General features: G+C 37.1%; 1 protein-coding gene across 1 annotated transcript in view; it reads left to right on the forward strand.

Annotated features, from left to right (window-relative positions):
• The first annotated feature begins 1,885 nt into the window (after window positions 1-1,885).
• The window catches only part of ATF7IP2 (activating transcription factor 7 interacting protein 2), a 72,329-nt gene continuing 51,660 nt past the window's right edge, over window positions 1,886-22,554 (forward strand). The window contains exons 1-5 of the mRNA XM_049904257.1: window positions 1,886-1,953; window positions 3,368-4,227; window positions 5,632-5,756; window positions 12,118-12,252; window positions 12,905-13,003. Coding sequence (XP_049760214.1) covers window positions 3,378-4,227; window positions 5,632-5,756; window positions 12,118-12,252; window positions 12,905-13,003 — 1,209 coding nt within the window. The 5' untranslated portion in view covers window positions 1,886-1,953; window positions 3,368-3,377. The remainder of the gene's footprint in view (window positions 1,954-3,367; window positions 4,228-5,631; window positions 5,757-12,117; window positions 12,253-12,904; window positions 13,004-22,554) is intronic.

Raw genomic sequence — 22,554 nt, forward strand, 5'->3', positions numbered from 1 at the left:
AGGGGGTGGGTGAGCTTTTTATTTCCAGTGGCTTCTGGGGGTTGGGTTTGGTGCCTGGAACTGTCCGCCCAGAGCCTTCCCATGTGCACATTTGGAGGTCCAGGTGTTGAATCATGTCCGTGATGTTCAGGTCAAAGGACAGATTGAGGGCACAGCTCTTCAGGTCCAGCGCATGTGCCAAAATCTTGGTTTGCGCATGCGCAGGATTCTGGCACCAAATTCAAACTGTTGCTAGGGCCTCAGCGTGGTCAGGCCCAACTGCAGTTAGAAGCTGTGGCTTCAGGGGCTGTGAGGGGGGCGAGGAACGGCGGAGCCGGGGGGTAGGGGGCGAGTCTTGGTGGTGGCTTCAGAACCAACTCCAGGGTACTTGACCTGCCCACCAAACTCACTTGAGAAATGTTGAGAGCTCATCTTGATACAAGAAGGTTGACAGCAGCAATATTGAGATAAAAGAAACCCTGGAAATAACCCAAATACCTTCATAAACGGCTGGATAAACAAAATTTTTTATACTGACCTAATGAATTATTATAACGCCCTGAAAGTGAGTGAATTGTTGCTGTACACAACTGCCTGGAAGAATTTTTGTAAATAATAATGAGTGAAGAAAGGAAGTGTTAGAAAACTATAGTTTGCTTGGTGACAAGCAAAACTAAGCAGTATATTGTGGTTTACACATGGCATTTATATTAAAATTATACAAGAAGCAGTAGAATTACAGACTCAGTATTCAGTATACTGGTTACCTCAGGATGGGGAGGAAGAAGGGCAGGGGGTGTGGTATGGGGGAAACATAGGTAAATGCATACTGTTTGGTTGAATGGCTCAAAGATATTCAGTATATTGTTATACTGCATAGTTAACACATGTGACATGTTTTTTTAATGCTTCAAACATAGAGGTAGATTTATCCCAAAGCTTAAGTTTCAGGACTTTTTAGTAGCTTGGGCCTTTTCCAAAGGCCTTGAGAAGGATTATTGCAGTGTGTTCACATGGTTGTATGTTTTTTGTAAGATTTAGAAAAGTAAGATATTTTAACTGCAGTCGTTTAAGACTGCTGTCTCTCTTCACCTTGATTTCTTGTTAACCTTGTGTCACCTGGTGGCGATAAACAGCCTTCAGGAATTTTGCAATTAGGGATATACTTAGTGTGGACTTAGTGGGATATATTTGTGGTTCACAATCACATCTGGGTGTAGGAAGTTATTGCCTATCATCCTGATTGTGATGGAAATATGGCCTCCAGTGCCTGATACCTGAAGTATGTGAGTAGTAGAGAAACCAAGATTTGAAATTTATGAAGCCATATGGTAGTCTGGAAATTTTTTTCCAATTATCTGATATATAAAATCATAAGTAGAGTATTTAGTTCTCCTGAATTTTCAGTCACAACAAAACTTCTCTTTTGTCAGAGGTATACTCAAAATCTCAATAACAGCATATTCAATTATATATTCACCATACATTTGTATTCTTTTTTGATAGGAATTCTGCCTTTGAACTACAATAAGAGTTTTTGTGTTTGTAGAGCATAAACCTATAGCAGTATGAGGAAGAAATATGTCTTTAGGTGAAGCTACTTAAGCATTTTGATTATCAATAAAAATAATCAAATGTTGACCAAATATTGATCATACATGCTAGAGGAAAGACTTGGTTTGTTGATTCCCTCTATGGGAAATATTATAAAATTGTATTGATGCAGAGGCAGTCAAATAATAGGTGGTCATATCAGAAAAATAGAATTATAAAGGTGTACCAGGCCCTTAATTAATGAATGTATTCTTTTTCTGGATTTTGTGGTGTTTATGAATACATGTCAGCTTTTTACAACTTGTAATTTTTTGTGATTCCTTATTCTAAATAAATATCTACTTCAATTTTCAGGTCTCATAAAACCTGGAACTTTTCCTGACCTAAAGATTTGATGAATATAGGAAAAGAAAGCTTCAAGTAAGAAAACAGATAATGAATAAATAGAAACACTACTTAGGCAGCTTTTGTTGGGTTATTTGTAACTTAAAAGGTCCTAGATTCTGTTTTGAATTTGAGGTTAAGAAATGCTGTGTAATTTGTTAGGTAACCATTTTATCATGTGTCAGTATAATTCATTTTGTTTGCTCATATTTTACCTTTGAGTACCTTGCACCCTGTCACTATTCCTTTCTTTTAAACCAGTTGCCTACCTATAAAACCAAAAGAACCAAAACTGATGCCGTAGAGTCAATTCCAACTCATAGCAACCCTTTGGGACAGAACAGAACTTCCATAGAGTTTCCAAGGAGCGGCAGGTGGACTTGAACTGCCAACCTTTTGGTTAGCAGCTGAGCTCTTAACCACTGCCCCACCAGGGCTCCTACCTACCTATAACAAAAAAAACCAAACTCATTGCCATCGTGTCGATTCCAACTCATAGTGACCCTGTTGTTCAGATCAAAAGTGATGGGAATACCAAAAAAAAAAACCTGATGCCATCACAGCAACCCTATCGCGATGTGGATACTGGTTAAATACTAAAATTTTTTTTTCTGCTAATAGATTTTTTAAATTATTAAAAATAGTTAAGAATTAAGTAGTATGCAGTCTAAATTGACTTTTTATTTGAACAGGCATCATGCCGTGTGTCTTAGTGCTTGTATTATACTTGTAACTATAGAGAATTTCTCCTGTAGTAAACGATTTTATTTTGGAAACCTGAATATTAGTAAGGCTTTAATAGGTGCCACTATTTGTTGAAAATAGAATGTTCTATACAGAATCTTTTTTTTTTTTAATGAAGAAATATAATTTAATCTTTAGATTTTCTAAGCTGTGGCTTGGAGAATTAAAAGTGAGTGATCATAATATAAGGTAATATAACAAAAAGTAGCCAGATAAATCCTCAGACTTAGTATCAGGGAAAATTTTACTAGTATAAATTTTCATCTCACATACTTTGGACATGTTATCAGGAGGGACCAATCCCTGGAGAAGGACATCATCCTTGGTAGAGTAGAAGGTCAGCGAAAAAGTGGAAGACCCTCAACAAGATGGATTGACACAGTGGTAATAACAATGGGCTTAAACATAACAATGGTGCAGGACCAGGCAGCGTTTTGCTCTGTTGTACATGGGGTCACTATGAGTCGGAACCAACTCGACGGCACCTAATAATGGCAACAACATAAATTTTAGATTTATAAAGTTTAGTTTTATAGAAAAATGTCAAATCATTTGTATATTTTTAGTGACACAGATGAAAATTTATGTAATTTTTTTCCAATAAAAGTGATTATCTAAATTTGAAGACAACATTATTTTAATATGGTAAATGAGTTAAATTTTGTTTACTGGAAAAAATATATTTAAATGATATCTTAAATTCTAGGATATGAAAGATGGCAAGTCCAGATAGAAGTAACCGGAAAATATTAAAAGCCAAAAAAACAATGCCTCCAAGTTGTCGGAAACAAGTAGAGCTCCTAAATAAATCAAAGAGTCTTGAAGCACTGAAAACAGCAACAGTTGGGAATAATGTGCCAAATGGTAATCAGAATTTAAGTACTGGTGTCATACAAAGCAAATGTACACATTCTGAAAATGATGCCACCGCATTGGACTCTAGCAAAAATTCAGTATGGTCACAGAAAATTAAAGTAGCCCCTCAGAATTTAATAGAACCAGTAGAAAACATTGTTAATTCAGAAACAAAATTGGAATACATTGATGAAGAAGTTGTGGGCCCTTACAAAAAGCCAGGTAAAACAATATATTCTCTCAAGAAACTGTTCATAGAAGAGGCAAAAGATTCACAGAATACTTCTGAAAATTATTTTGAAAGTCAGGCAAATATAACAAGATCCATTTTTGAGCTACACATAGGGGATTGTGATCTAAAATCCATTTACTGTTCACCTAATGTATTGAGTGGTATAGTTCAAATACCAAAATATACAATAACCAGTACCTTGGATGATAAGGGAAGCGAAAACATGGTTTCATATTTAGAAACAAACTCCAAGTCAGAGTCCCATGATAAGGAGCAAAATAACAACAGTTTAAATTCAGACTCCTGTTTTGTGCCCATTGAGAAAACACCTAACTTGGTAAATTCACTAAGTTCCAGCAAATATGCTGCTGACGTTTTGAAAACTGAAGAATCTAGTAGAACTTGTCATTCCAGCATTTCAGATTGTGGAAGTACAGACTCAACGTGGCATTCATCTCTCGACATTGCCAGTAATAACAGTAAGTGTATACTTATGTATTTTGTGGGGAAATTAAAGTAGCCACTTTGCTCTGGGGTATTTTAAACTTTCAGCTACATAAACAGTATGATACAGAAAAGACTTATTTAAGTTTAATAGGTATATGCAAGATCATTAAGTGCGTTTTGTGCATTTTTTACTTAAAAGGATAATTGTTTGTTGAGGTTGGGGCCAGAAAACAGCCAAGGGCCAAGGCATATCCCTGAATGGAAAGAAGCTGTACTTTAGAGGAGAAGGTTTAACAGGGAGGAGATTCTAATAAGAGTGAGCCCAGCAGGGAACTACATCCGAAGAGGAAAAACACTGTAAAGAATAAAGCACCTAGCAGAACTTTATAAACTCTATGAGGACACTAGTAAATGCTGACAACTATTTCATAGTTTCTTGTTTCTCAGCCATTCTGGGAGGGAAGGAGCAGAGATATCCACCATATCCAAAGGGAAGTGAATTCTGGCAAAGAAGGAATCCCTTTCCTTTGAGATTGCAAAAAATCAAATGGTTGTTTATGACAATTGTTAAGCTCCTTTGATCTACAGCTCTTCTTATTTGGAAATTTCGTTTATTAGATTAATAGGGAGGCTGTCTTCCTAAAGCTGGTTGAAAGACACAGTGACTTTTTGAAATTGGTGAACTCATTTATTTTCACAGAATTGACCTGTAAATGGCATCCCAACAATACGCTAAGAAATAATATATGCACATACACATACACGTATATGTGTCTGTGTGTGTACATAGAGAAAGACACCAAGTGTTTACCAAATGGAATTCTGGAGTTGTAAAATATAACAGCAAAAGTAAATTTCATTGGAATTAGAATGTTTTTGTTGGTTAATGAAATATAAGAAAAAACTGATTTCATAGGATAAATTTTGTGTTCTCAGCTCAAAGCTACAGAGTGATCATTTAACAAGATGAATTTAAAATTGAAAATAATATGATTGTCTATTAAAATAAATATAGGCCTATTTATAATTATAATGTAGGACCACTTAAAAAAAAATTTTTCTTTTTGACCACTTAAGTAACTGTAAATAGAGGATTAAATGCTATATTTAGTTTTTGTTGGTGTATGTGTAAGAGTATCCGAGACGAGAATTCTTTTAAGATACTTTTTTAAGGACTAGTTTGTCACAGTGTTTTTACACAATTATATTTTCTTGAAAAAATGCTTTCAAACTAGGCGTATATAGCAAGGTGTATATAAATTTTTATATGAGACTGACATGATTTGTAAACTTTCACTTGAAGTGCAATATAAAAAAAAAAAAAACTTTCATTTTCAGATTTTAGTTTTTCCATTTGCTTAGGGTCCTGAAATGAGAGAATTTCTGTTTCCTTCTTTGGAAGGAAAATTTATCTTTGATCTTTCCATTTTCCCAAGGCCATAATCAAAAGAAGAGGATGTTTTCAGAAAACAAAGAAAATGTTAAGCGCATGAAAACTTCAGAGCAAAATAATGAAAATATTAGTGTAGCTCTGGAAAAGCCAAGAACATTGCTGGAACAGGTAAAATTTTGGAGCCTAAGTTTATTTGCTATGGAAAATTTTCCTTTAGTGAAAAATGGTAAAAGTTAACTGATTTCTGTAGTGACAACATAGATGACTGTCACTTGACAATAAAGACTCCTGAAGTCCATTGGAAAATTTCTGCTGCATTAAGGTTTACCTGCCCTAATTTCAGTGCTCACACTGATAGACTTCATCATCTGACATTGTGCTTTACAGCATCATTAAATACACGTTTTGCTCTTATTCTTGCCCCAGCTCATCTGATTGTACCATGTTCTGCATACATGTCTGTTCTAACTCTGAGATGAAGTGTAATGAGTTTCGATTCTAGTAGAATGGCTATAATCAGGGCCTGTTTGGGTGATCATGTTTTGCTACTTCATCACCACCAGAATGGCACCACTGAAAGTCATTATATGGTAGGGTACTGTCACTTAGCTGTAATGGACCAGAATTCCCCAATCTGAACTGTACTGCAGACTGCTTCAGAAACAAAAACACAACTGTTCTCTAAAATAGACTATTAGAATTATATCTTTATATATCATACAAATGTATATTCATCTAGAAACCTTTTTGAAAGGCTCAGGCAAAACCAGCTTAAAAAGCATACGTGTTTAAAAAGCAGGTGGATTTGTTTTGGAGTTCTGGGTGGCGCAAACGGCTAAGTACTTCATTACTAGCCAAAAGGTTGGGTGTTTGAACTCACCCAGAGGTGCCTTAGAAGACAGACCTGGTGATCTGCTTCTGAAAGGTTCCAACTTTGAAAACTCTGTGAAGCAGTTCTACTCTGCACGCATGGGGTTGCCATGAGTCAGAATCAACTAAATGGCAGCTAACAACAATGCCCCTGGAAGTTTCTCATCCTCTAGAAATAAGTCAGGTTTTAGGAACTTTCTTTTTCGCTATATGGGTAGCTTCTGACCTATGACAGACCACACTTGTGACCGTCCTTTTTTTTATATACCTTGTCATTAGTAATATGTTCTATATACAACATTGCAATGCATAATTTGCTGTTACCATTCTCAGATGTAATGTTTCCAACCCCCAAAGATAAATAAAGCTTGGATTTATAAAGATACTGGTAATAAAAGGCAATAATAATGAAAACAAACAAAAAAATGTGGTATTTGACATGTCAGAACCGACATACAATGGAGTCGTCATCAGAATGGAACCTGGTTGTAAGTCAGGGACTACCTGTACATCTGTATGTTTTCCTTTTTTGAATCCCAGTGGGAGAGGGCCTCCTGTTCTGACACTGTTCTTCCCTACAGAGAGGATCCTGGAACTGCTGAATCCTATCTTTTGAGGTCTCATAAGGACCTTGGCCTTACATATACTTAGTTAAATTACTGAAATGGAGGGTTTTTCCTCTAACATCCAATCTATTCTACACACGATCTTAGAAAGTTTGAGCAGATTGGTAATTGCCAGTCTTTTTCCAATATTTAGGCCAGTTTGGCTGCTGTCTGCAAATTGAAGCTAAGACTTCCATCTGATGACATAATGTTGCACACATTACCATCAGCAAGACATTTATGAGGTATTTGGTGGAGGTTATTATGTCTTCTGTATGTAGAACATCACCACTGAATGCAAACAGTTGTCCACTTAACCAAGAGGAATCACCTCTTGGTGGGTATAATCCAAAATAATCAGGTTTAACAGTCTGCCTCCATCTGAATCACCAGGACTACTTGTTTAAATTATATATTCTTGACTCCATTAATAGTTGAAGACTATTGTTTTAGGCTACTGTTTTTGGAAACTTACCTGGTAAGAGTCATTGGTAGTGCTTGTTAATTTAACATTTTTCGAGGCCCTTCCTGGAGATTCTTTTTGGGGCCTAGGAGTTTGTGATGTTAATATCTACCAAATGTGATCATCTTCACCAAGGAAGTTGAAACGCTTTATGATCTTAGCTTATAAACAAAACAGTATCTCCATATTCAAAATATTTAGATAAGTTTCTCCAAGATTAATATGGGTATGAACGTCACATATTGACCTCAGCCAGTGAACCAACAAGCATGCAGTGATCCATAAAAACCATGCATGGGTGATGAGTAATGGCCGAAGTAAAAATGGTATGTGTTTCTGAGCATTTATTTACATAATTTAAAAATTCATATATTTTAAGCACTCATTTCATCAAATATTTAAAAGTTGTACATGTCCAATAATTTTGAGAAATCGGTGGAGAAATATTAATGAATAATTACAGAAGACATCAAGTAAACTACAAGACCAACATGAGACTCTACACAGATGGACAGGCAGACAGTGCTGAAGAGATAGAAATTGCAAATGAGAAGCAGCAGCCTTGGGAATAATAAAATCACTGAATATGACAAGTCATTCAGATGATGTCAATATAAAAGAGTTTAACATAGGACATATGTGTTTCAACTTCGAGCACTAAGAAGCAAGATATTAGGGGGGGATATAAATATTACTAGTACATAATCTAAATGTATGACAGAAAGCTTTCATTATTAAGAGACACTACCTATTATAAAAGTTGCTTACAGAAGGCTACACATTGAGTGGAAAACTTACACAAATTTAAGATTTTTACCAACTTCTATCTGAAATTGATCAAACATGCAGTCAGAATGCACTGATAATTACTGGTGATTGAAATACAAAAATTAGAAACAAGAAGGATCAGTAGTTGGAAAATATGGTCTTGGTGATAGAAAGGATGCCAGAGATCACATGACAGAATTCTGCAAGACGAACAACACCTTCATTGCAAGTACCTTTTTTCAATAACATAAAAGGCAACTATACATGTGGACCTCGCCAGATGGAATACACAGGAATCAAATCGGCTACATCTGTGGAAAGAGACGATGGAGAATCTCAATATCATCAGTCAGAACAAGGCCAGGGGCTAGCTGAGGAACAGACTATCAATTGCTCATATGCAAGTTTAAGTTGAAGCTGAAGAAAATTAGAGCAAGTACTCAAAAACCAAAATATGACCTTAAGTATACTGCATCTGAATTTAGGAACCATCTCAGAAATAGATTTGATGCATTGAACACCAATGACCGAAGACCTGGTAAGTTGTGGAATGACATCAAGGACATCATACTTGAAGAAAGCAAGAGGTCCTTAGGAAGATAAGGAAAGAAAGTTAAGACCAAAACGGATGTCAGAAAAGACTCTGAAATTTGCTCTTGAACACAGAGTAGCTAAAGTGAATGGAAGAAATGGTGAAGCAGCAGAGCTAAACAGAAGATTTCAAAGGGCAGATCAAGAGACAAAGTGTAAAGTATTATAATGACATGTGCAGAGAACTGGAGATAGAAAACCAAAAGGGAAAAACACACTCAGCGTTTCTCATGCTGAAAGAACTGAAGAGAAAATTCAAGCCTCAAGTTACAATACTGAAGGATTCAATGGGGAAAATATTGAATGAGGCAGGAAGCATCAAAAGCAGATGGAAGGAATATAGAGTCACTGTACCAAAAAGAATTGGTTGACGGTCAACCATTTCAGGAGTAGCATATGATGAAGAACTGATGGTACCGAAGGAAAAGATTCAAGCTGTGCCGAAGGCATTGGCAAAAAACAAGGCTCCAGGAATTGACATAGATGTTTCAACAAACAGATGCAGTGGCAGTGGTGCCCATTTGTCTATGCTAAGAAATTTGGAAGACAGTTAACCTGGTCAGCTGACTGGAAGAGACCCATATTTGTGTCCATTCCAAAGAAAGGTGATCCAACAGAATGCAAATATTATCAAACAATATCATTACAATCAAAAGTTAAATTTGGCTGAAGATCATTCAAAAGCAGTTGCAGCAGTACATTGACAGGGAACTGCCAGAAATACAAGGAAAATTCAGAACAGGATATAGAATGAAGGATATCATTGCTAATGTTAGATGGATCTTGGTTGAAAGCAGAGAATATCAGAAAGATGTTTACCCATGTTTTATTGAATATGCAAAGGCATTAGACTGTGGATCATAACAAATTAGGGATAACATTGCAAAGAATGGGAATTCCAGAACTCTTAATTTTGCTCATGAGGATCCTGTACATAGACCAAGAGGCAGTCGTTTGAACAGAACAAGGGAATACTATGTATTTTAAAGTCTGAAAAGGTGTACGTCAGGGTTGTAACCTTTCATCATACTTGTTCAATCTGTATGCTGAGCAAATAATCCTAGAAGCTGGACTATATGAAGAAGAATTTAGCATCAGGATTGAAGGAAAACTCATTAACAATCTTCAGTATGCAAATGACGTAACCTTGCTTGTTGAAAGTGAAGAGGACTCGAAGCACGTACTGATGAAGATCAAAGATGACATCCTTCAGTATGGATTGCACCTCAGCATAAAGAAAACAAAAATCCTCACAGGTGAACCAATAAGCAACATCCTGATAAATGGAGAAAAGATTGAAGTTGTCAAGCATTTCATTTTACTTGGATCCACAATCAACGTCCATAGAAGCAGCAGTCAAGAAATCAAACTTACGTATTGCATTGTGCAGATCTGCTGCAAAAGACCTCTTTAAAGTGCTAAAAAGCAAAAATGTTACTTTGAGGACTGGGTGCAGCTGACCCAAGCTGTGATATTTCAATTGCCTTATATGCATATAAAAGCTGGACAGTAAATAAGGAAGACTGAAAATGAGTTGAAGCTGTTGAATAATGGTGTTGGAAAAGAATATTGAAGGTACCATGGATTGGCAGAAGAACAAACAAATCTGTCTTGGAGTTGATATAGCCAGAATGCTCCTTAGAAGCAAGGATGCCGAGAATTTGTCTCACGTACTTTAGACATGTTAGCAGGAGGGATCAGTCATCATGCTTGGTAAAGTAGAGGGTCAGCAAAAAAGAAGACCCTTAACAAGATGGATTGACAAGGTGGCTGCAGCAATGGGCTCAGTGATTAAGCGATGGGCTTAACAATGATTGTGAGAATAGCACAGGACTGGGCAGTGTTTTGTTCTGTTGTACCTAAGGTCTCTGTGGATCAGAACCGACTTGACGGTAGCTAGTAACAACACAACACCCATTAAGCAAAAAAGCTACAGCAAATGCTTCTGAATATATGGCTCTTTAAAAGAAAAAAAAAAAAAAAACCAAACCCATTGCCGTTGAGTCGATTTCAACTCATAGCGACCGTTGGGGAGTAGAACTGTCCCATAGAGTTTTCAAAGAGCACCTGGTGGATTCGAACCGCTGACCTTTTGGTTAGCAGCTGTAGCACTTAACCAGTATGCCACCAGGGTTTCTGTATGGCTCATTAGAGCTGTTTGTATCAGTGGGCATTGAAATTAATTGTTCTTGTTAGTTGACGTTGAGTTGATTCCAATTCATGGCAACCCCATGTGTGCAATGTAGAACTGCTCCAAATGATTTTCAAGGCTGTGACCTTTCAGTAGCATATTGCCAGGCCTGTCTCCCAAAGTACTTCTGGGTAGGTTCAAACCACCGACCTTTTGGCTAGTAGTTGAGCACGTAACCATTTGCACCACCCAGGGACTCCTGAGATTCATTATGCTCTCTGACAGTGGGCCACTGTTTTTTTAAAAACAGTCATATGATGAAATGCATTAACATTTCATGTGATAGCTACTAAGATCTGCTCGGATAGCATGCATTAGGCCAGGTGACATTAGTCACTTCATAATTCTGTTACTGTCTTTTTTATATTTTAACAGTAAGCAAGCCCTTCCTCTCCAGAATTATGCAAGTAATGATGATTGTCTTGTACAGTTATTTCTTCATATCAATTCAATGTTTTCCATTTTATGGGCCCTCACATACTATCTTTTTATGTTCTTCTAAAAATTCTCTTAACATTGCTCATTCAACAGACGTTTATATTATGTCTACTATTTGTGGACAAGGAAAATGAAGTTCAGAGAGATTGTGATTTCCCAAAGGGAATATAGCTTATTAGTGGCAGAGTCAAAACTCAACCTTGTACAATTTGTCTCATAGCTACTCTACTACAGACCAACTTACCATTTTCACTGGGTTATAGTTTTCAGGTAACGAGCTCCTTTACATGGTATGCTTAGTTTCGCTTACAGTGTGGAAGTATAATTATAAAAAAAAAAAACTAAAAATAGCACTATGAGAACAAACTTAATCTCTAATATGTTCATATTTTAAAATATTACATGTGTTCTGCTGAGTTAAATGTGCAGGTTTTAAAAGCTTAATGGTATGATAATATAAGTATGAATATTGACTGACATATTAATGATATTTTATGGGTTACAGTAAATCCAGAAGAGAGTAAAGCTATTTTTAAAAGTAGAAAATAAAATTACTTTTAAATATGAAATGTGAAGTGTGTTTCGATTTTTTTAAAATTCTAGGTCAGACATTTGATTCGACAGGAGATTCGTAGTATAAATTACAGAGTATTTGATAACAAACTGGAAGAGTTAAATGAACGCATTGGGAAGGCACAGTGCAGGAATAAGCATGAAGCAATAGCTGATGAACTCTTTGTAAGTTTCTAACTTTATTTGATTTCATTTGAGTCCTTTTAAAAGTAGAATTTAATGTAATGTATTACATATTGGGGAAGAAAACAATAAGGGCAGGCCCAGATCTGATTCCTAACTAAAAGCCTATATATATCATAGAATTTATTACATCTGAGCAACAGTGGCCTCTTTTGGAGCTTTCAGCATCCTTTGTCAACTGACAGGCTTAATAATACATGGGCAATTTTTAAAATAAATTCAGCATCTATCTAATTCGATATATTCTATATTCATATAATACTGTGGGCCCAAATAGGATGAGTTTTCCGTAAAAAAAAAAAAAAAAATGAGGGTCCACCTATGAGCATGTGCAACGTGTTTCAAGGTTGGGTTTTTTGTTGTTTTTTAAACTTTTCTATGGTTACTTGCTGATTGGTGTTTCTGCCAACATTAATTTTACCATGGACCAGTTAGGAGTTTGGTATTTTTATTGTTCGTTCTTGGATATCATGTTAGCATCAAACTTGATTTAAAAAATTTTGATGAGCTTATATAAAATTTCCTTATTTGGGTGGATGCCTAAAACTACTTTGGCAAATTGAAGCTTTCCCTTTACATCTGTCTGACATACTAGGTACTCCAGTTTTGTCTTTATTTGTTTTTCTTCTTTTAGGCAAAAATAGCAAAACTTCAAAGACGTATTAAAACAGTATTGTTATCTCAAAGGAATTGTTTGGAACCAAACATGTTATCCAGTAATGTAGACTATAAGGTTGGTATAAACACATAGGAATTTTTTTTCTTCTTAGATGTTTTAATAACATTTTAACTCACATTATAAATACAGTCATGCACCACATAACGTCCATTCAGGCAACGTCTGACCACATATACGTTCGTGGTCCCATAAGGTTATAATAAACCAAAAAAACCAAACATATTGCCCTGGAGTCGATTCTGACTCATAGCGACCCTATAGGTATAATAGAGTTCAGAAATCCTGATTGGAGAACGAGACGTAGTGGATATAACTGGACATAGTGAATGCAACAGCTTCCTGCACACAACACTATATATATCATGTCTCGTATACAAAGCGATTGCGCTGCTAAGCACATAATGGTACAGTACGTGTTATAACCTTTAATATGTATGTCTTGGTGGTCATAATAAATGCCTGTGTTACTGGCTTATGTATATACTGTACTGTACTTTTTATTGTTATTTTAATGTGAACTTTCCCTACTTATAAATAAAAAGTTTACCGTACAACAGCGTAAGCTTCGATTCGTAGGCAACAGCATCCAATCTGGTGTATTGCGCGTCTCTTAGTGTTGTAGCATTATCTTTTCTGTTTAATTTTCTTTCAAAAGTATTACCGAGAAGTGCTTCATGGCTCCCAAATGCACCAAAAGCAGTGCTAGTGATAGCAGCAGCAAGAGGCAAAGGAGATGTATTGATTTGGAAGTGAAACAAAAGGTTATTAAACAACACGAAAGTGGAAAATCAATGAATGCTATTGCTCATGATTTAGGCAGGTTGCACTCGACAATCACGAGGATCCTCAAAAACAAAGAAAACTTTCTCAAAGCAGTTAAAGGATCAGCTCCACTGCAAGTTACAAGGCTAACGAAAATGTGAGAGGGACCTATATCAGATATGGAGAAATTGCTAATGATGTGGATTGAGGACCAAGCACAAAAGCAGATCCCTCAGCATGTTGAAGATCCCTGCTAAGGCACGAAGCTTGTTCCAGACACTTAAAAAGTAGGACCAGACTATGATATTGAGTTTAGTGCTAACTCTGGGTGGTTCAGCTGCTTCAAACAATGTTTTTTGCTGCATAATGTGAAAGTGAGTGGTGAGTTTGAGAGTTCTTAATATGATAGGCTGTATGGGGTTTGGTTTGTTACTATGGGTTGTACATAAGTGGAACATTCCTAACCAGGGCATTGCCTACATATAATACAGTGTTTGCACAACGTCCAATTCACATAACATCCTATTTCACAGAATGTATTGTGAATGTTAAGTGATGCATGAGTATAGTTGGATTGTAAGAAACGAATATATTTCTAAGGTAAGGTTGAAGGTTTAAAAGAAAAGTTCATACTTAGAATGTTCCTGTGAATCTGACTCTGAAGGCACCTTGAGATAACCAGAAGTAAATACCACTTACATTTCTTTAGTGAAGTGAGTAGAGGATATTTGTGATTGCCTAGACAGCACCCCTCTGCCATTTTATTATGACATGTTTGAAACATACACATCAAAATGGAGGGAAATTTACAGTTAACACTGTATACTAAGCACCTAGATTCTACCATTAATATTTTACTGTATTTATTTTGTCATATCATGTCTATTCATCCCTCCATTCATTCCACTAACCCATCTTATTTTTGGTACCCATCAGAGTATGTTTTGAAACATACATTTACTCCTAAGTATTTAAGAATACATATCAGAATGGAAGAATTTTGCATTGTATGATTTTAAAAAAGCCTGGATTGCTTGGAACAGATGTTAAAGACTGCTAGTAAGGGCACAGAGGAAAGTGATGAGCATGGTAGAGAAAACCAATATCATCTTAGAAAATACCCAAAGTATTTTCTAAGTAAGTAGAGTTTAATATTTGTTTACATTTTTGTATAAAATTTAAATATAATGAAATGTAAAAAATTAAGTGTACAGTCAGCTGAATTTTTTTCTTGTATCTTGGTACCAGATTTATGCTGGACTCAATAAATGAATTGAGAAGCATTCCCTCCTCTGTTTTCTGAAAGTTTATTTAAGATTGTTATTACTTAAATGATAGAATCCATTTCTGAAACCTATCCAGGATAGGTGCTTCCTCTATAGGACAGCTTTTACTTGTAAATTTGATTCCTCAATAGGTATGGGGCAATTCAGATTTTCTATTTCATCTTGTATCAGTTTTGTAAGTTATCTTTGTAAGGAGTTTATCCATTTTATCTAAGTTGTTGAACTAGTTGGCATAAGATTGTACATAAAATTCTCATATTTCCCTTTTAATATTTGTAGATCTATAGTGATGTGCTCTATTTCATCTCTGATATAGGTAATCTGTGTTTCCCTTTTTTCTTGATCAGTTTTCTGTAGTTTTTAAAATTTTATTAATTCCATCATTTGTTTCTTTTTTTTATTTCTACCTTTTATTATTTCCTTTCTTTTATTTACTTGAGTATAGTGTGTTCTTTTTCCAGCTTCTTAAGACAGGAAAAACTACTTCTTAACCTTCTAATAGAAAACATTTAAAGCTATAAGCTTTCCTCTAAGCATCACTTTAGTTATAGCTCATAATATTTGCCATTCTGTATTTTGTTTTTAGTCAGTTCAAAATAATTTCTAATTTTAGCGATTTTGTTCATTGGCCCTTGGATTATTTAGAAGGTAGTCCCCGACTTATGATGGGGTTCTGTTTCAACCACTCTGTCCAGTAAGTCAGTTCTGATGTAAGTGAAATACCTCTTTTTTTGTTTGTTTAGTTTTCATTGTTATTGTCTTTTATTATCAGTATCGTTATAAATCCAATCTTTACTTGCCTTTAGGGGTTGCAAATATTACATATAAACTTACAGCTTCAACATTGGCACGTCCTACTTCTCCAGTTAACGCACATTATGTAAGCCAAAAAAAAAAAAGATGAAGGTTGTAAGCATTTCATTGTAATTCGAATATGTTGTAAATTGGGGACTACTTGTATGTGTTTAATTTCCAAATATTTGGCACTTTCCTAGTATTTCATTTTTATTGATGTTGTTAGGTGCTGTCGAGTCTGTTCTGACTTACAGCGACCCTATGCACAACAGAAGAAACACTGCCCGGTCCTGCGCCATCCTTACAATCGTTGTTATGCATGAGCTCATTGTTGCAGCCACTGTGTTAATCCACCTCGTTGAGGGTCTTCCTCTTTTCTGCTGACCCTGTACTCTGCCAAGCATGATGTCCTTCTCCAGAGACTGATCCCTCCTGACAACATGTCCAAAGTATGTAAGATGCAGTCTTGCCATCCTTGCCTCTAAGGAGCATTCTGGTTGTACTTCTTCTAAGACAGATTTGTTCCTTCTTTTGGCAGTCCGTGGTATATTCAATATTCTTCACCAACACCACAATTCAAAGGCGTCAACTCTTCTTCAGTCTTCCTTATTCATTGTCCAGCTTCCACATGCGTATGATGCGATTGAAAATACCATGGCTTGGGTCAGGTGCACCTTAGTGTCCAGGGTGACATCTTTGCCCTTCAACACTTTAAAGAGGTCCTTTGCAGCAGTTTTACCCAATGCAATGCGTCTTTTGATTTCTTGACTGCTGCTTCCATGGCTGTTGATTGTGGATCCAAGTAAAATGAAATCCTTGACAACTTCAATCTTTTCTCTGTTTATCATGATGTTGCTCATTGGTCCAGTTGTGAGGATTTTTGTTTTCTTTATGTTAAGGTGTAATCCATACTGAAGGCTGTGGTCTTTGATCTTCATTAGTAAGTGCTTCAAGTCCTCTTCACTTTAAGCAAAAAAGGTTGTGTCATCTATATAATGCAGATTGTAAATGAGTCTTCCTCCAGTCCTGATGCCCCGCTCTTCACATAGTCCAGCTTCTCCTATTATTTGTTCAGCATACAGATTAAATAGGTATGGTGAAAGAATACAACCCTGACGCACACCTTTCCTGACTTTAAACCAATCAGTATCCCCTTGTTCTGTCCGAACAACTGCCTCTTGATCTGTGTAAAGGCTCCTCATGAGCACAATTAAGTGTTCTGGAATTCCCATTCTTCGCACTGTTATCCATAGTTTGTTATGATCCACACAGTCGAATGTCTTTGCAGAATCAATAAAATAAAGGTAAACATCTTTCTGGTATTCTCTGCTTTCAGCCAGGATCCATCTGACATCAGCAATGATATCCCTGGTTCCACGTCCTCTTCTGAATCCAGCCTGAATTTCTAGCAGTTCCCTGTCGATATACTGCTGCAGCCGGTTTTGAATGATCTTCAGCAGAATTTTGCTTGCGTGTGATATTAATGATATTGTTCTATAATTTCCACATCCAGTTGGATCACCTTTCTTGGGAATAGGCATAAATATGGATCTCTTCCAATCAGTTGGCCAGGAAGCTGTCTTCCATATTTCTTGGCATAGATGAGTGAGCACCTCCAGCGCTGCATCTGTTTGTTGAAACATCTCAATTGATATTCCATCAATTCCTGGAGACTTGTTTTTCGCCAATGCCTTCAGAGCAGCTTGGACTTCTTCCTTCAATACCATCGGTTCCTGGTCATATGGCACCTCTTGAAATGGTTGAATATTGACTAATTCTTTTTGGTATAATGACTCTGTGTATTCCTTCCATCTTCTTTTGATGCTTCCTGCATCGTTTAATATTTTCCCCATGGAATCCTTCACTATTGCAACTCGAATTTTTATGGATACCTAATTTAATTTCACTTTAGGCAGGGAGAATATACTCTAAAATTTCAGTCTTGAAAGTTATTGACAATCATGGCCCCAGTATATGGTTTCTTTTGCCAGATATTCCATGTCCACTTGAAAAGAATGTTGGTTGTAATGTCTATAAATCTTAATTGTGTCAAGGTGGTTGCTAGTATTGTTCAAACTTCTGCAGCTTCGGTAGGCTGAATAATAGCCCCCAAAAGGTGCCCAAATCCTAATTCCAGGAACCTGTGAGTACATTACCTTACATGGTTTAAAATGGAAGTTGTAGTTGTAATTAAGTTAAGGACCTTCAGATGGGTTGGTTATCCTGGATTATCCAGGTGGGTTCAATGTAATCACCAAACCAAAAAACCAAACCTGTTGCCCTTGAGTCCATTCTGACACACGGCAACCCCACGTGTTACAGGATAGAACTGCTCCACAGGGTTTTTTCGGAGGTAATCTTTTCCAAGGTAAATCGTTAGGCTTTTCTTCTGCAGCACCACCGGTTGTGTTCTAATTGCCAACCTTTAGGTTAGTTGGGCACAAATTGTTTGTACCACTCAGGAACCTTAATGTAATCACAGAAGTCCTTATGAAAAAGAAGGCAAGAGGTCAAAAGGAGAAGAAAGAAGAGAATGGGACAATGGAAGCAGAGGTTGGAATGATGTTCCTTGAAGATGGAGGAAGGGATCCTGAGCCAAAGAAAGCAGGCAGCCTCCAGAAGCTGCAAAAGAAAAGGAAAGACTACAGCCCTGCTAGCCTTTTGATTTCAACCCATTGAAACTGCTTTCAGATTTCTGGCCTCTGGAACTGTGAGAAAATAAATTTCTGTTGTTTTAAGCTTCCCAGTTTGCAGTGATTTCTTCCTATATCACCTAGGGAAATGAATACTAAATTTGATACCAGCAAGGGGGGAGCTGCTGTAACAAATGCCTAAAAATGTGAAAGTGGCTTTGGAATTGTGTAATGAGTAGAGGCTGGAAGAATTTTGAATTGTGTGATTGTAAAAAAGCCTAGACTGCTTGGAACAGATGTTAAAGACTGTTGGTGAGGGCACAGAAGGAAGTGATGAGCATAGTAGAGAAAACCAATGTCATCTTAGAATATACCCAAATCTTCATAAACAGACTGTTGTCCATTTACGGACAATAAATGCACTGCTGGTGAGGGCTCAGAAGGAAATTAGGAACGTGTTATTGGAAACTAGAGAAAAGAGAATTCTTGTTATATAGTGACTGAAAGCTTAACTAAATCGTGTCTTATGGTTTTACGGAAATTGGAACTTATAAGTGATGAACTTGAATATTTTCCAAGCAAAATATTGGAAGATTTGGCCTCATTTATAGTAAAATGTGAGAGGAAAGTGATAGATTGAGAAACTGTTCAGCAAAAAGAAACCAGGACTGATGATTTGGGAAATTTTCAACCTAGTCAGATTGCAAAAGACTTTAAATTAGGGGGTTCACTGTTGGAAAAGCAGGCTCTGGAGAGAGTGTATAAACAACCTTTTGCTAGTGCGTAGAAGGATCAAAAAGCTACAGTATTCAGTCACTCATAGGGCTTTTGGAAGAGATTAGGTGTGTGGTTGTATTTTAGCAGGCAGTTATCGACCCTATCTTGTTTTAGTGTGTAAGTCCTGGCCCTCTTTTGTGATCTGTAGTTCCATTGACATTTTACTTTCAGAGCCCTTGCAATGTTATTCCGGTTGGCTTTACTTTTTAAATTTTTTTGAGAAAACCAAAATTTTACTGAATGTTAAGTTTAAATACTGTTTTTTTTTTTGTTGTTGTTGTTATTGTGCTTTAGGTGAAAATTTACAGTCTAAGATTCTCATACAAAAATCTCTACACACATTGTTAAAAAAAAAAAAACATTGTTATGTGACCCTAATTGCCATCCCTATAATGTGACAGCACACTCTCTCTTTCCACCCCAGGTTTCGCATGTCCATTCAACCAGCTACTATCCTTTTCTGCCTTCTCATCTCACCTCTGGACAGGAGCTGCCCATTTAGTCTCATGTATCCGTTTCAACTAAGAAACACACTCTTCATGGGTATCATTTCTGTCTTACAGTCCAGTCTAATCTTTAAAGAGTTGGCTTCAGAAATGGTTTTAGTTCTGGGTTAACAGAGAGTCTGGGGCCCATGTTTTCCTGGAGTTCCTCCAGTCTTAGTCAAACCATTAAGTCTGGCTTTTTTACTAGAATTTGAGTTCTGCACCCACTTTTCTCCTGCTCCATCAGGGACTCTCTTTTGTGTTCCCTATCAGAGCAGTTATTGGTGGTAGCTGGACACCATCTAGTTCTGGTCTCAGGCTGATGGAGTCCCTGGTTTATGTGGCCCTTTCTGTCTCTTGGGCTCATATTTTCCTTGTGTCTTTGGTGTTCTTCATTCTCCTTTGCTCCAGGTGGTTTGAGGGCAAGTGATGCATCTTAGATGGCCACTCACTAGTTTTTAAGATCTTAGATGCCACTCACCAAAGTGGGATGGAGAACATTTCCTTAATAAACTTTCTTACACCAGTTGACCTAGATATCCCCTGAAACGCTGGTCCCCAGAAACCTCCCCCCACCTCCGCCACTACTATGTCCCTTGAAGTATTTGGTTGTGTTCAGGAAACTTCTTAGCTTTTGGTTTAGTCCAGTTGTGCTGACTTCCCTGCATTGTGTGTTGTCCTTCCCTTCACCTAAGAGAATTCTTGTCTACTATTTAGTTAGTGAACTCCCCTCTCCCTCCCTCCTTACCCTCGTAACCATCAAAGAATGTTTTCTTCTGTGTTTAAACCTTTTCTTGACTTCTTATAATAGCAGTGTCTCATACAGTGTTTGTCCTTTTGCGACTGACTAATTTCACTCAGCATTATGCCTTCCAGATTCATCCACGTTATGAGATATTTTGCGAATTCATCATTGTTCTTTATCATTGCATAGTATTCCATTGTGTGAATATACCATAATTTGTTTATCCATTCATCCATTGTTGGGCACCTAGGTTGTTTTCATCTTTTTGCTCTTGTGAACAGTGTTGCAGTGAAGATGTGTGTGCATATATCTACTCATGTGATGGTTCTTATTTCTCGCAGATATATTCCAAGGAATGGGATTGCTGGATTGTGTGGTACTTCTATTTCTAGCTTTTTAAGAAAGTACCAAATCGATTTCCAAAGTGTACTGTTTTACATTCCTGCGAACAGTGTATAAGTGTTCCAGTCCCTCCACAACTTCTCCAACATTTATTATTTTGTGTTTTTTGGATTGCAACCTTGTTGGGGTGAAATGGTATCTCATTGTAGTTTTGATTTGCATTTCTGTAGTGGCTAATGATCCTAAGCATTTCCTCATGTATCTGCTATCTGTCTGAATGTCTTTTTTGGTGAAGTGCATGTTCATATCCTTTGCCCATTTTTTAATTGAGTTATTCTCTTTTCTTTGTTGAAGTTATGCAGTATCTTGTAGATTTTAGAGATTAGACCCTGATCTGATATGTTGAAGCCAAAAATTCTTTCCCATTCTGTAGGTTGTCCTTTTACTCTTTTGGTGAAGTTTTTTGATGAGCATAAGTGCTTGATTTTTAGGGGCTCCCAGTTATCTAGTTTCTCATCTGTTGTTTGTGCATTGTTAGTTATGTTTGTATTCTGTTTATGCCATGTATTAGAGCTCCTAGCACTGTCCCTATTTTTTCTTCCATGATATTTATCGTTTTAGATTTTTTTCTTTTTACTGTGGTTTAAGTGAAAGTTTACAAAAATTTATGTACACCTTGCTATACACTTCTGGTTGCTCTCCACCTAGTGAAATAGCACACTCCCCCACTCCACCCTGTGTTCCCATGTCCATTCAGCCAGCTTCTATTCCCCTCTGCCTTCTCATCCCCCCTCCAGACAGGAGCTGCCCACATAGTCTTGTGTGTCTACTTGAGTCAACAGGCTCACTCCTCATTGGTATCATTTGCTTTCTTATACTCCAGTCCAATCCCTGTCTGAAGAGTTGTCTTTGGGAATGGTTTCAGCCTTGGGCTAACAGAAGGTCTGGGAACCATGACCTCCGGGGCCCTTCTAGTCTCAGTCAAACGATTAGGTCTGATCTTTTTGTAAGAATTTGAGGTCTGCATCCCACTGTTCTCCTGCTCCAACAGGGATTCTCTGTTGTGTTCCCTGTCAGGGCAGTCATCTGTGGTAGCCAGGTACCATCTAGTTCTTCAGGTCTCAGGCTGATGTAGTCTCTGATTTGTGTGGCCCTTTCTGTCTCTGGGCCCATAATTACCTTGTGTCTTTGGTGCTCTTCATTCTCCTTTGTTCCAGGTGGATTGAGACCAACTGATGCATCTTAGATGGCCACTTGCTAGCGTTTAAGATCCCAGATGCCCTTCTCCAAAGTGGGATGCAGAATGTTTTCTTAATAGATTTTATTATGCCAATTGACCTAAATGTCCCCTGAAACCATGGTCCCCAAACCCCGCCCCTGCTACTTTGGCCTCCAAACCGTTCGGTTTATTCAGGAAACTTCCTTGCTTTTGGTTTAGTCCAGTTGTGCTGACCTCTCCTGTATTGCGTGTTGTCTTTCCCTTCACCTAGTTCTTATCTACTGTCTGATTAGTGAACACCCCTCACCCTCCCTTCCTCCCCACTCTAGTAACCATTATAGTATATTTTCTTCTCTGTTTTAACTATTTCTTGAGTTCTTATAATAGTGGTCTCATACAATATTTGTCGTTTTAAAACAATATTTGTCGTTTTGCAGCTGACTAATTTCACTCAGCATAATGCCCCAGATTCATGCATGTTATGAAGTGTTTCACGGATTTGACATTGTTCTTTATTGTTGCGTAGTAGTCCATTGTGTGACTATACCATGATTTATTTAT

This window comes from Elephas maximus, chromosome 12, assembly GCF_024166365.1.
Source record: "Elephas maximus indicus isolate mEleMax1 chromosome 12, mEleMax1 primary haplotype, whole genome shotgun sequence".
NCBI lineage: Eukaryota > Metazoa > Chordata > Mammalia > Proboscidea > Elephantidae > Elephas > Elephas maximus.